This window comes from Chiloscyllium plagiosum, chromosome 39 (genome assembly GCF_004010195.1).
Source record: "Chiloscyllium plagiosum isolate BGI_BamShark_2017 chromosome 39, ASM401019v2, whole genome shotgun sequence".
NCBI classification, from domain to species: Eukaryota; Metazoa; Chordata; class Chondrichthyes; order Orectolobiformes; family Hemiscylliidae; genus Chiloscyllium; species Chiloscyllium plagiosum.
The window spans coordinates 9,288,801-9,301,638 of NC_057748.1; the positions used below are offsets into that span (position 1 = coordinate 9,288,801).

Sequence of the window (12,838 nt, forward strand, 5' to 3'; positions counted from 1 at the left end):
GATGCCATCTATCAACCCCTCAGAAAACGAACATGAAATGACATCACCACAAACCCCAGGAACCCCATCCAGGACAAACATATAAATAGAAAGCAGGAGACAACAGCTTCGCTTCACTTGGAGGTCGCCACTGATGATGTTACCTAGCCAGGTAATGAAACGTCTGGATATCAAACCTACAGCTCAGCGAGCAAACCTACACCCTAAATCATCTCCATTGGCTGGGTGATGTGAGCCCAATGGATGATGACCTCCATCGAAAGACCTACCCTCCAAAGAGTTTGCAATTGACTAACAGGTTGCCTGGGTCTTCGATACAAGGGCATATACAGGCAAGACCTCTAGTTGACCAAGAAAGTCTTTGCTGCTGACTATAAGTGCCTGGAGAGAAACAGCCAGGAAGGGCAAAGAGATGGTGAGGATTAATGAATGGTGGACAAGACTGCCCATTGGAAGGAAAAAAAATCGTAGTCAACCTTGGGCAAATGGTATTCATCTGCACTAGTTGCTGAGAAGACATTCCAATTGCCAATCCGCCTCGATAGCTGGAATAGATAGTGTTCAATCCAGACATGACACACTCCCCTAATGTTGTCCATCATTTCCCAAGGCAGTCTATGTTTCACCCAGCCTTAAGTACACCCTTTCAACATTAAGCCAGGAAGCAGTGTGTGATGTGAGTACAAATTTAGATCAGATATCTAGATAATGTCTTTAAGCCAAAGGGGTGACCTTATAGAGCTTTATAAAATCATGAGAGGCATAGATAAGGTGAATAGTCAAGGTCTTTTCCCCAGTGTGGGGGAGTCCAAAACTAGAGGGCATAGATTTAAGGTGAGAGGGCAAAGATTTGAAAAGGACCTGAGTGGCAACCTTTTCAACATAAGGTAGTGTGTGCATGGAATGTGCTGCTGGAGGAAGTGGTAGATGCAGGTACAGTTACAACATTTAAAAGACATTTGGACAGGTACATGGATAGGAAAGTTTTAGGACATTATGGGTCAAGTTCAGGCAAATGGGATTAGTTCAGATTCAGAAATCTGGTCAGCATGGACGAGTTGGGCCAAAGGGCCTGTTTCCATGATGTATGACTCTACAATTTCTGCAGCAAGTGACTTACTTCCTGACTCCACAAAGTCTACCAGGCACATGTCAGGAGCATAACAGGAAACCTGCCACTATTCAGGACAAAGTAACCCACTTGATTGGCACCACATCAAGCTTCCAAATAAACCTGCTGGACTATAACCTGGTGTTGTGTGATTTTTAACTTTGTACACCCTTGTCCAACACTGGTGTCTCCAAATCACCTACAAGATGCACTGCAGAAATATTCCGAGCTTCTTTGAAACACTCTCCAAATCCATGACTATTGTCATTCAGAAGGGGGCAACAGATACCAGGGACACTGCCCCCTGCTGGTTCCCCTCCAAGTCACTCACCAACCTGACTTGGAAGAAGAAGACCATTCCTTCAATATTGCCGGGGCAAAATCCTGGTACTCCCTCCTTAACTGGACTATGGGTTTACCTACAAGAAAAACTCTAGTGTTTCAAAATGGCAGCTAAGCGTCACATTCTCAAGGGTCAGTAGGGATGAACAATAAATGCTGGCCTGGCCAAGAAAGACCACATCCCATAAGATAATCAAATAAAATTGATATTTGTCTTGGTGTAAATGTCTGGGAACAGGTTGTAGAATGGTACTGCTCAGGATGAGCCTCCACAAAGCCCACTGGGTGTCTTTCTGGACCTTTTTTTTTGCAAAGGCATGAACTAGAAGGAGGTGGACCATTGCATCCACCTTGAGGTCAATGTGTAGAGAGGCTAAGACTCCAGGTGTATAAGAAGGACCTGATAGGAAAGGCCTTTCTCACCACTATCTAAGCGACATGTTGTGGTGTTTTGATTACCATAATTTCCAGAATATACGTTACCTCTGAATAGGAGTTTCACAGCATCTCCCCCCCCAACCACAGCAAATCTTCGTCCATTCCCTGTGATTAATACATTGATCACACTGAGGGGTTTGAGGGCTAGATGGGGATGTGAGGGCAGCACTACACCCTGTTGTTGATGAGCAAGGGTCACCGTTTAATGTCCTACGTTGGAAACCCAAGATATTTTAGTCAAATAGTCTTTCACTCTTTCTTGATTTACACGTGAAAATGATCTTCTTAAGTAAGATATTTAAAATCTGCAGATATGTAAACATCAGCTGTTGAACAGAAGAGGGCAAGATGACAACAGTTTAAAAATGATCTATGGTTGTTAAAAAGTAATAGTTTGAAGGAATAATAAACAATACTAATGTTAAATGTTTATCTGTCTCCAGCTTTAAAGGTCCCAGCAGCCACTCATTCATGTAACCTCACAAAACAGAGTCCGAAGTTGGTTGGGAGCAGTGCTCTTCCTTATGGTTGTCTGCTGAGGTTAATATCACTGAGGCTGCTGCATCATCTAATCTTCTGCTTGTAAATATTCTCACTGATCTCATGACTGAGGTAAATAAGCATTCCTTGTTGTGCATTATCAATGTTTGGTTTGATATCTCCTCTTCTCTCCCTTCCTGGTAGCAACCCCTTAGAAACTTAAACTGTCCAAATCCCATGACCACTACAATCTAGAATGACAAGGGCAGCAGATATAGAACAAAGAACAAAGAAAATTTACAGCCAAGGAACAGGCCCTTCGGCCCCCCAAGCCTGAGCCGATCCAAATGTACTGTCTAAACCTGTCAGTCAATTCCTAAGCATCTGTATCCCTCTGCTCCCCACCTACTCTGCATCTGTTCAGACGCATCTTAAATGAATCTACCATGCCTGCCTCTACCACCTCTGCTGGTAACGCGTTCCAAATGCCCACCACCCTCTGTGTGAAGTACTTACCGCGTGTATCCCCCTTAAACATTCCACCTCTCACTTTGAAAGCATGACCTCTCGTTATGGAATCCTTCACCCTGGGAAAAAACTTGTCTTTATCTACCCTGTTTATACCCTTCATGATTTTGTAAACCTCAATCAGGTCCCCCCTCAATCTCCTTTTTTCTAATGAAAATAAACCTAACCTACTCAACCTTTCTTCATAACTTGCACCTTCCATACCAGGCAACTTCCTTGTAAACTTTCTCTGCACCCTCTCCAAAGCATCCACATTCTTTTGGTAATGTGGTGACCAGAACTGTACACAGTATTCTAAATGCCGCCGAACCAATGCCTTGTACAATTCTAGCATGACTTGCCAGCTCTTATACTCAATACCCCATCCGATGAAGGCAAGCATACTATATGCCTTCTTGACCACTCTATCCACCTGTGCAGCAACCTTCAGGGTACAATGAACCTACACTCCTAAATCTCTCTGCCCATCAATTTTTCCCAAGGATCTTCCATTCATTGTATAATTCACTCCAGAATTAGACTTGCCTAAATGCATTACGTCACATTTGTCTGGATTGAAAGCCATCTGACATTTTTCCACCCAACTCTTCAGTCTATGTATATCCTCCTGTATTCTCTGACAGTCCCTTATGCTTTCTGCCACTCCACCAATCTTTGTGTCATCTGCAAACTTGCTGATCCTACCAACAGTGCCCTCTTCTAGATCATTTATGTATATTACAAACAACAGTGGCCCCAATACTGACCCCTGTGGAACACCACTGGTCACCTTTCTCCATTTCGAGAAATTCCCTTCAACTATTACTCTCTGTCTCCTTATGCTCAACCAGTTCTTTATCCACCTAGCTAAGACACCCTGCACACCATGTGACTTCACTTTCTCCATGTAAGTGAACACCACCACTTGCCAGACCCCCTCACCATCCTTACTTGGAAATATATTGCCATTCCTTCACTATTGCTGGGTCAAAATCCTGGATGTCCCTTCCTAACAGCCTTCTGGGTGTGTCTACACCAAATGGTCTGCAGTGGTTCAAGAAAGCAGCTCACTACCACTTCTCAAGAGCAGGTAGGGATAGGCAATAAATTCTGGCCCAGCCAGTGATACCTACATTAAATGAATGAATTTCAAAAAAATTGATGTTTGTCTTGGTGTGCATTTGTAGGAACAGCTAAAGAGCAAAGATCCTGGAACCTGTACCTTAACAACATTGTGGGCGTACCCACACCTCACAGATTACAGCGGTTCAAGAACAAAGCTCACCACCCCCTTCTCAAAGGCACTAAAAATAGTCAACAATCACTGACCTGGTTAATCACACCCGCATCCTGTGAGAAAAGATACGGTGGCTCAGTGGTTAGTACTGTTGCCTCAAAGCACCAGGGACCCGGGTTCAATTCCTGCCTCGGGCGACTGTGTGGAGTTTGTATATTCTCCCAGTGTCTGCGTGGGTTTCCTCCGGGTGCTCCGGTTTCCTCTCACAGTCATAAAGATGTGCAGGGCAGGTGAATTGGCCATTCTAAATTACCCATAGTGTTAGGTGCATTAGTTAGAGGGAAATGGGACTGGGTGGGTTACTCTTTGGAGTGTCAATGTGGACTTGTTTGGCCAAAGGGCCTGCTTCCACATTGTAGGGAATCTTTGGTAACATTTTTACAATTTGATACAGCACACAATGTCTTTGTTTAGATATCCATTTTCTAAAAACTTCTAAATTTAGAGACGGGGAAGGGGTTCAAATTGTGAATTTAGAGAAAGTGCAAATGAAGCATAAACACTGGCATGGACTAGTTGGGCTGAATGGCCTGTTCTGTGCTGTATCTTCTATATGATGTTGTGTGAAGAGCAGAGGAGATATCCTTTGTGCCCTGGCCAATATGTCAATCATCACATTGGTGTTTGTAGGAGTTTCCTGTGCACACAATTGATGCCAACGTCCTGACAATGTGGCTGACCACATCAAAAAGTACTTTATTGGCTGAAAAGCACTTTGAGAAATGAGCCATTTAAACGCAAGATCTTCCTGATACCTAAATGCTGATTATTAGTCTTAAACTTGCCAGGGGAAGTCTGCCATTGGGAGTGTACATGGCAGGAGTGATAGCTTTAATAAAATATAGCTAAATCAACCAGTTCCACATCCAGCCGCAAAGTTAAGGTATGCTGCATAATCATTGAGCAAAGGGGCCATGGACCCTGGTACAGGACTTCACTAATGTTGAAAAGAGACAGAAACACGTTGAAAGAATTCAAGGAGAAGTGATGAGATAGTGATAATCGTAAATTATATAAAAGAAACTATATGCAATGGGTTTTAATTTTGGCACAGTACAACCATAGTAAATATATCATAGTTCATTAAGACTCTAGAATGAATAAAAGGCAAAGAAAACTGAAATAACTGCACAAAGGCTGGTATCCTGTCACCTTTATTTATTTCTGTACAGTATATTGGCTGTCGCTGATTGCACATAGTCAGTCCCCTGAACTGAGGAAATTCTAAATCCCCTGTTTATATGTTTTTTATTTATAAAATACAGTCAACAGTCAACAATAAACCGCAGTTTACAATAAATGGCAATGTACAGGGGAAGGGGGTGACAAAGCCAAAGCCCAAACACCTCCATACAACCAATTCAGTGGAAAATGGAGACAAATCCCAAGTTAACTATCCCCTGTTTATATATAGATTAGGTTCCCTACAGTATGGAAACAGGTCCTCCAACCCAACAAGTCCACACCGACCCTCCGAAGAGGAACCCTCCCAGACCCATTTCCCTCTGACTAATGCACCTCACACTATGGGCAATTTAGCATGGCCAATTCACCTGACCTGCACATCTTTGGACTGTGGGAGGAAACTAGAGCATCCGGAGGAAATCCATGCAGACACGGGGAGAACGTGCAAACTCCACACAGACAGTCGCCCGAGGCTGGAATTAAACCTGGGATCTTGATGCTGTGGGGCAGCAGTGCTAACCACTGAGCCACCGTGCCATGTTATCAGAGGGCTAGAGATCCAATGTAATGCTCTGGGATTGTGAGTTTGAATCCTAACACAGCTGATATATAGATGAATTCAATACTGGAAATGAAAATCTGCAATTAAAAAAAGCCTGTGTAATGATGATGATGAAACCATTGTTGTCTGTTGTAACCCCAATCTGGTTCACTATTCATTCATTCACTGGATGTGGATGTCTCTGGCTAGGCTAGCATTTAGTGCCCCTCCCTAATTGCCAAGATGACAGTTAAGAGTCAACCACATTGTTGTGGGTCTGGAGCCACGTGTAGGCCAGATCAGGTAAGGATGGCAGATTGTCGTCCCTAAAGGACAGTAGTGAACCAGATGGATTTTTATGACAATGGTTTTATGGTTCATCATTCAACCCTTAATTCCAGATTTTTAAAATTCAATTCAAATTTCTCCATCTGCTCTGGCTGGATTTGAACCCAAGTCCTCTAAACATTAACTGAATTTCTGGATTAATGACCAAGCGATAAATCCACAAGGCATTACCTCCCCATTGCCCTTTAGAGAAGAAAATTCTGCCATCCGCACCCATCCTGGCTGAAGGAGGCTCCACAAATAGCTGCATCTTCAAAGCTGAAGGAACCCAGTCAATCAGTGCAAAAGATAAGGCTGAAACATTTGGATGTATATTCAAGCAGAAGTGATGAGTGGTTGATCCATCTCAGCATCCTCCTGAAATCCCCAGGATCACAAATAGTAGACTTAAAGTGATTTGGTTCACTCTATGTAATATCTCCAGTCTGAAGGTACTGGAGACTGCAAACGCTCTGGGCCTGACAACATTCAGCAATAGTACTGAAGACTCATGCCCCTGGCCATGCCTCTAGCCAAGCTGTTCCTGTATTACAACACTAGCATCTAACCAGCAGCATGGTCAATTGCTTATGTACATTCTACACATAAAAACCAGAAAATATTCGCTCCCTCTGTCTACTTTTTAATCATCAGTAATGGAAGGAGTCATTGACAGTTCTATTAGGCAGCACTTGCACAACAGGGGTGTAACCTGCTCACTAATGTCTAGTGTGGGTTGTGCCACCCACTTAGTTTGTCACCTCATTACTTGGTCCAAACATGGACAATGCCTGAATTCAAGAAGAGAAGTAAGGGTGACCACCCTTGATATCAAAGCAACATTTGACTGAGTGTAGCATCAAAGGGACCTAGCAAAACGAAAGTCAATGAGTGTAAGAGGAAATGAACTCCACTAGGTGGAGTCATACTGGCGCAAGTGAATATCGCTGTAGTTGTTGGAGTTCAATCAATTCAGCCACTGGACATCACTGCTTCAGCATTGACCATCACAAGGTCAGAAGTGGGGATTTTTGTTAAAAATTGAACAATATTCAGCATGAAGGGCAGGTCTTCAGATAGTGAAGATGTCAATGTCAAACTGCAACCAGACCTTGACAACATCCAGGTTTCAGCTGAAAGTGACATTTAACATTGGCATCGCATAAGTGCCAGCACCTGCAATATGACCGTCTGCAATAAAAGAAACACCGAGACATAATTTTAAAAGTGAAAGGCAGGAGGTTTAGAGGAGATTTGAGGAAACCTTTTTCCCCCACGGGATGAGAGGGGTCTGGAATGAACTGCCTGAAATGGAAGTTGAGGTGGGAAACCTCACAACCTTTAAAAAGTACATGGATAAGCACTCGAAATGTCCTAACATTCAAAACTTTGGGCCAAGTTCTGGTAAGTGGGATTAGTGTAAACCTAGAGTAAGTTTTGTCAGTGTAGCCTTGATGGGCTGAAAGGCTTCTTCTGTACGGTATCATTCTATAATTCTATGATGCAATTCCATTTTCAAAGTTACCATTGAAGCTGCTTCCTTTCAGGGTGTGTGCTCCAACTTACAGCAGCTTGTTGTGTTAGCATCTTTCTCTCTCATTTCCCTTCTTTTTCATTTTCCAATGACCTTACATTGCAGTTTACAAGTAGTGAGATTATTTCAAGTCAGTTGCTTCCTTTTAATGATGAAATGACATGAGCTTCACTTTTAAAGTTGACAAGATCTTCAGTGAGACTGTAGTCCTGACAGCTGAATCTTTCACTCGTACTCCACCCTGTAATTCACTCTGAGTGTTGGCTGTTCTGTAGGACAATCATTAATCTGCAGCTTTACACCTCAAAAAGTGTGGTGCTGGAAAAGCACAGCCAGTCAGGCAGCTTCTGAGGAGCAGGAGAGTCGATGGGTCCAGCATAAGCTCTTCATTAGGAAGAGCTAATGAAGAGCTTATGCTCGAAACATCGACTCTCCTGCTTCTCAGATGCTGCCTGCTCTGCTGTGCTTTTCCACCCTGATCTCCAGCATCTGCAGTCCTCACTTTCTCCTCCTTTACAATTCAGCCAGTTACACGCTCTCGAGATATACATTAAACTATTTTTTTAATAGATATTTTTATTGAAAATTTAACATGTTTTTACAAACTTACAAAATAATACACACAATACAAACATTAATATACAATTAAATATTAAATAAATAATAACCAAAACCTAACAAACAAAAAGAGATAAAGAAAAAAAAGAAAACAAAACTTAACTAACTACTAATCTAACCTATAACTAACCAGAGCGTATAATAAAATATCTTACATTACTCAAGAGAAAAAAAGGATAACATAAATAGTAATTAAATAGTGAAGTACATGCTTAGAACGAACTAACATCAAGTCATAATAAAACCCGTATTCATACAGGATTCCTCCCTCCAAGGGCCCCCGGACCAGTCAGAACCGCTACCACAACTAGATGAAAGCCCCTACAAAATGGCAGAAATATCTGTATCTATATAATTCAGGAAGGGCTGCCATATTTTATAGAATAATTCAGATTTTTGGTGCACCATATTTCTAAGAAAGTCAAGGGGAATACATTCCATGACCAACCTCTACTAATTCGAAAGTCCTGGAGGGCCCTCAGCTACCCAGATAACTAAGATATTTTTTCTTGCACAAAAGGAAAGAATGGAGAATAATTTCTTCCCGTGCACATCCGGGGAAAGCAAGCTCGAAAAGCCCAGGAGAAGAGATACTGGATCTACTCTTATTTCTGCTCCCAAGATTTCTGTCAAAGCATTTGCTACTCTGACCCAGTATTTGCAGATCTAATGACATGTCCATAAGCAGTGTGTGAGAGTGCCCACCTCTATTTTACATTTGGGACACTTTGGAGATGCTGTTGCCCTAAAATTTGCCAATCGTTCCGGTACTATATGAGTCCTATGGAGTATCTTTAGCTGAATGGCTTGGGTTCTATTACAGATGGAGATTTTTCTGGCACTTTCCCAGATGTCATCCCACATTTCTGTGGATATTTCCAACCCCAACTCCTGATCCCATGTTCTAAGCAATTGTCCCATGTCTTCCGAAACTTCATTATGTAGTAAATGATAGAGAGTGCTGACCGAGGGTAAACCCATTGGCCACAACACTCTTGTTCCCTATCTGATTTATAAAGGCTATCTAATAACGTAGTCGTCTTCTGTATGTAATCTCGAATTTGGAAGTATCGAAAAAGGTAGTCCAAATTTCTGGTGCAGCTGTTCAAAAAACATCATGACCCCCTCATCAAACAGATCCCCTCAACAAAACTATTTTTTTAAAAAGCGTCTGGACTCTTTGAATAGATACTGACTTTTAATTTACTTGAGGATAACCTTTATTCTATGTATAGAAGCTGTTGATCAGATTCAGGCCTTTCGAGTTCAGAGTGCTCTGGGGAGACTTATGCTGGACTGTCTTGTCTGCTTTTTGTTTTCAGGTTCTGTCTGCAAGTGGAGCCTTGTGCACCCTGGCCACTGAAGAACATCCAATGGGAGCTGATGGGATGTACGATAAGTTACGGATGTTGAACGTCCAGACGGGGAGCTGGGGAGGGAGGCCAAGTTGGTACCAGGGAAGCTCAGTACCAGGGCAAGGGAGCACAGGTGAACTAAATGGCACATCACGTGAAGCCATCTGTTTTGCAACCAAGCATGTAATTGATGTAGATGCTGGCATATACTGTCTCTAATGGCCTATAGTATCTCTGATCTGAAGCCTTGAGCATTAAAATCTAGGCTGATTCTCCACTGCATCACACACAAGGTGATGGCTTTTGGAGGAAATCTTAAGTCGAGGTCCCATCAACCTTCTCAAGTTAAATCAAAAGACCCTATGTCAAAGTTTTGAGAAAGTGTGAGGGTATTCTGTCCAGTGTCCAGGGCAATATTTATTATTCAAAATCTATTATCCAGCCATATTGACACTGTTGCTTGCAGAACCTTGCTGTGCTCAGATTTGATGTGGAGATGCTGCTGTTGGGCTGGGGTGGACCAAAAAGAAAGCCTTGAAATTATATAGCACTACTCTGAATCTCAAAACATTATAACATGTTTTATAGCAAATGAAGTAGACTTCACCATTGCACCATACTAATGCAGTAGCAAATCTGAACACAGTCAGAAGTCACGCGACAGCAGATTACAGTCCAACAAATTTATTGGAAATCACAAGCTTTCGGAGCACTGCCCCTGAATCAGGTGAAGATGTAAGCCTGCAATTTCGAATAATTCTGTTGGACTATAACCTGATGTTGTGTGACCTCTGACTGTGTTCAGATTTGCTACTGCATTAGTATGGTGCAATGGTGAAGTCTATTTCATTGCTATAAAACACGTAATAATGTTTTGAGGTTCAGAGTGGTGCTATATAAATGTAAGGCTTTCCTTTTGGTCTGATTATGATTCTTGACTCAAAGTGAACAAAGCCACAGGAAGTTTACTTGCTGAAAGGATGTTAGACAAGTAATTACCCATTTCTTACAAGGGACCAGAGGCAGCGGTCTCTATGAGAGAGACAATTGTCAATTTAGTTTAACAGGCATCACTCTGCAATGGGTAATCAAGGAGAGGGGCCCTGTGTTTATCTCGCAAGGAATTGAACCTGTGCTATTAGCATTATTTTAAATCACACTCTAGCAATAGATGTACCCAGCCCCCTACTGTTGTAATGTGCAAACTGAATTATTCCTTGCACCTGCATTGTCTGTGTTAGTTCACTTTTGATGGTCACTTTTTTTTCAGCTCACAGTAATGTCTGAATTGTTCAAGAGAGGAGAAAGGAGCAGCTTAACAGAAAATGTCAGAAATATGCAAATTTGTTTGATGCTAGGTTAAAGTTGCAACAATGGTGTCTTGCATTTCAGGTGTCAGATGAATTTCTTTTATTCGTTCTGGGGACATGGACACAAGTGACAAGGTCAATCTTTGTCACCCACCCCTAATCTCCCTTGAATAGGATGGCCTGCCAGAGCCACTCCAGAGGGTGGTTAAGAATCAACCACATTGCTGTGGACTAGGAGTGACACATAGGGCCAGACCAAGTAAGGATTTCTTTCCCTAATGGGCACTAGTGAACCAGATGGGTTTTTCTTTTAGCAACAATTGGTGATAGTTGTGATGGTCATCATTACTGAGACAGAGAGTTATGAATGCATGGAATGCGTTGCCAGCTGTGGTGGTGGAAGCAGAGTCATTGGGGACATTTAAGCGACTGCTGAACATGCATAGGGATAGCATTGAGTTGAGCGGTGTGTAGGTTAAGTTACTATATTTTACATTAGGATTAAATCTTAGCACAACATCGTGGGCCTTAGGGCCTGTCCTGTGCTGTACTTTTCTATGTTCTAACTTTATATTCCAGGTTTAATAATTGCATTCAAATTCCATTTGAAACCACGCCCTCATTAAGCCTGGGCCTACTGGTTTACTAGCCTCCGTGCTCAATTATTGGTCTTGCTGTCTCCTCTCCTGACAGTCTTGCACGCAAGTCTAATATACTTCAAGTGAGCTGTTTTGTTGATCCTGAGGGTTGTTTGTGTGGGATCTGGGTGGTGGTAATGAAACTGGCTTCGTGTCCCTGTTTTTACTCCAGCAGAAGGCTGCCAGCAGCTGGAGGTCAGAGGTGAAAATGGCAGCGGGGTTCATGTGAACGGAGATGATTCCGATGAATCCCAGATCCGCCTGCAACTTAAGAGGAAGCTCCAACGGAACCGCACGTCGTTCACACAGGATCAGATTGAGGCTTTGGAAAAAGGTACCACCAACCCAAGTGTGAATGAAGCCCCAGAACCTCCTTGGGGGATACATCCCATGCTCTTCACATTTTCCATAATATTAGCGAAAGGACAGCACAAATGGAGGACTCTGAGAAAATTCACACACAAACACTCATTCAAAGTCATGATGCTGAATACAAACAGGTCATCAACCTGAGACATTAACTCTGTTTCTCTCCCCAGATACTGCCTGATCTGCTAACTTTTCCAGCAATCACAGTAGCTTGCTTTTGTCATAATGATGGATGTTTGCTTTTCCTGTTCTTTAAAATCTTGGGAGAAAGTGAGGACTGCAGATGCTGGAGATCAGAGTCGAGAGTGAGGTGCTGGAAAAGCACAGCAGGTCAGGCAGCATCTGAGGAGCAGGAGAATCAACGTTTCGGGCATAAGCCCTGCTTTATTTTTATTTTTCCTTAGCTTTTTCCTTGCTGTGTTTTACCTGTCTGTGTTCTGGCTGTCTAATCTATTCCTCTGTTCTTCAATTGCTCTCCTTCCCCATCTCTCCCATCTTCCTTGCTCTACTAAAGACGCAACTGCTGCATCTGATATTATTTCAAAATCTCGTGCCTACTGTTAACTCCTCTGACTTTTTCTCCCAGTTGCACCTCCCATATCACATTCCCTGGGCACTTTAGTCTGTGAAAATGACCAGATAACTTATATATATTGGGAGTGCAGGAAGGCCAATATGCCTTACTGTCACCCCCACTTCCCTCAAGTAGTTTCTGAATCACAGATTGATGCAAAATGAGATCTTTTGGTCCTTCACATCTGTGTAAACTTGCTGAATGAGAAAGTC

At 42.5% G+C, this 12,838-nt stretch overlaps 1 protein-coding gene across 7 annotated transcripts in view; it reads left to right on the forward strand.

Moving 5' to 3' along the window:
- Positions 1 to 12,838, forward strand: part of LOC122542208 (paired box protein Pax-6-like) — a 77,440-nt gene that overhangs the window by 40,866 nt on the left and 23,736 nt on the right. For 4 of the 7 annotated variants that reach the window (XM_043679694.1, XM_043679690.1, XM_043679692.1 and 1 more), the window contains exons 2-4: positions 2,335 to 2,503; positions 9,703 to 9,868; positions 11,856 to 12,017. In XM_043679694.1, coding sequence (XP_043535629.1) covers positions 2,495 to 2,503; positions 9,703 to 9,868; positions 11,856 to 12,017 — 337 coding nt within the window. In that variant the 5' untranslated portion in view covers positions 2,335 to 2,494. The remainder of the gene's footprint in view (positions 1 to 2,334; positions 2,504 to 9,702; positions 9,869 to 11,855; positions 12,018 to 12,838) is intronic. The other 3 variants (XM_043679693.1, XM_043679695.1, XM_043679696.1) reach the window with 3 other exon arrangements.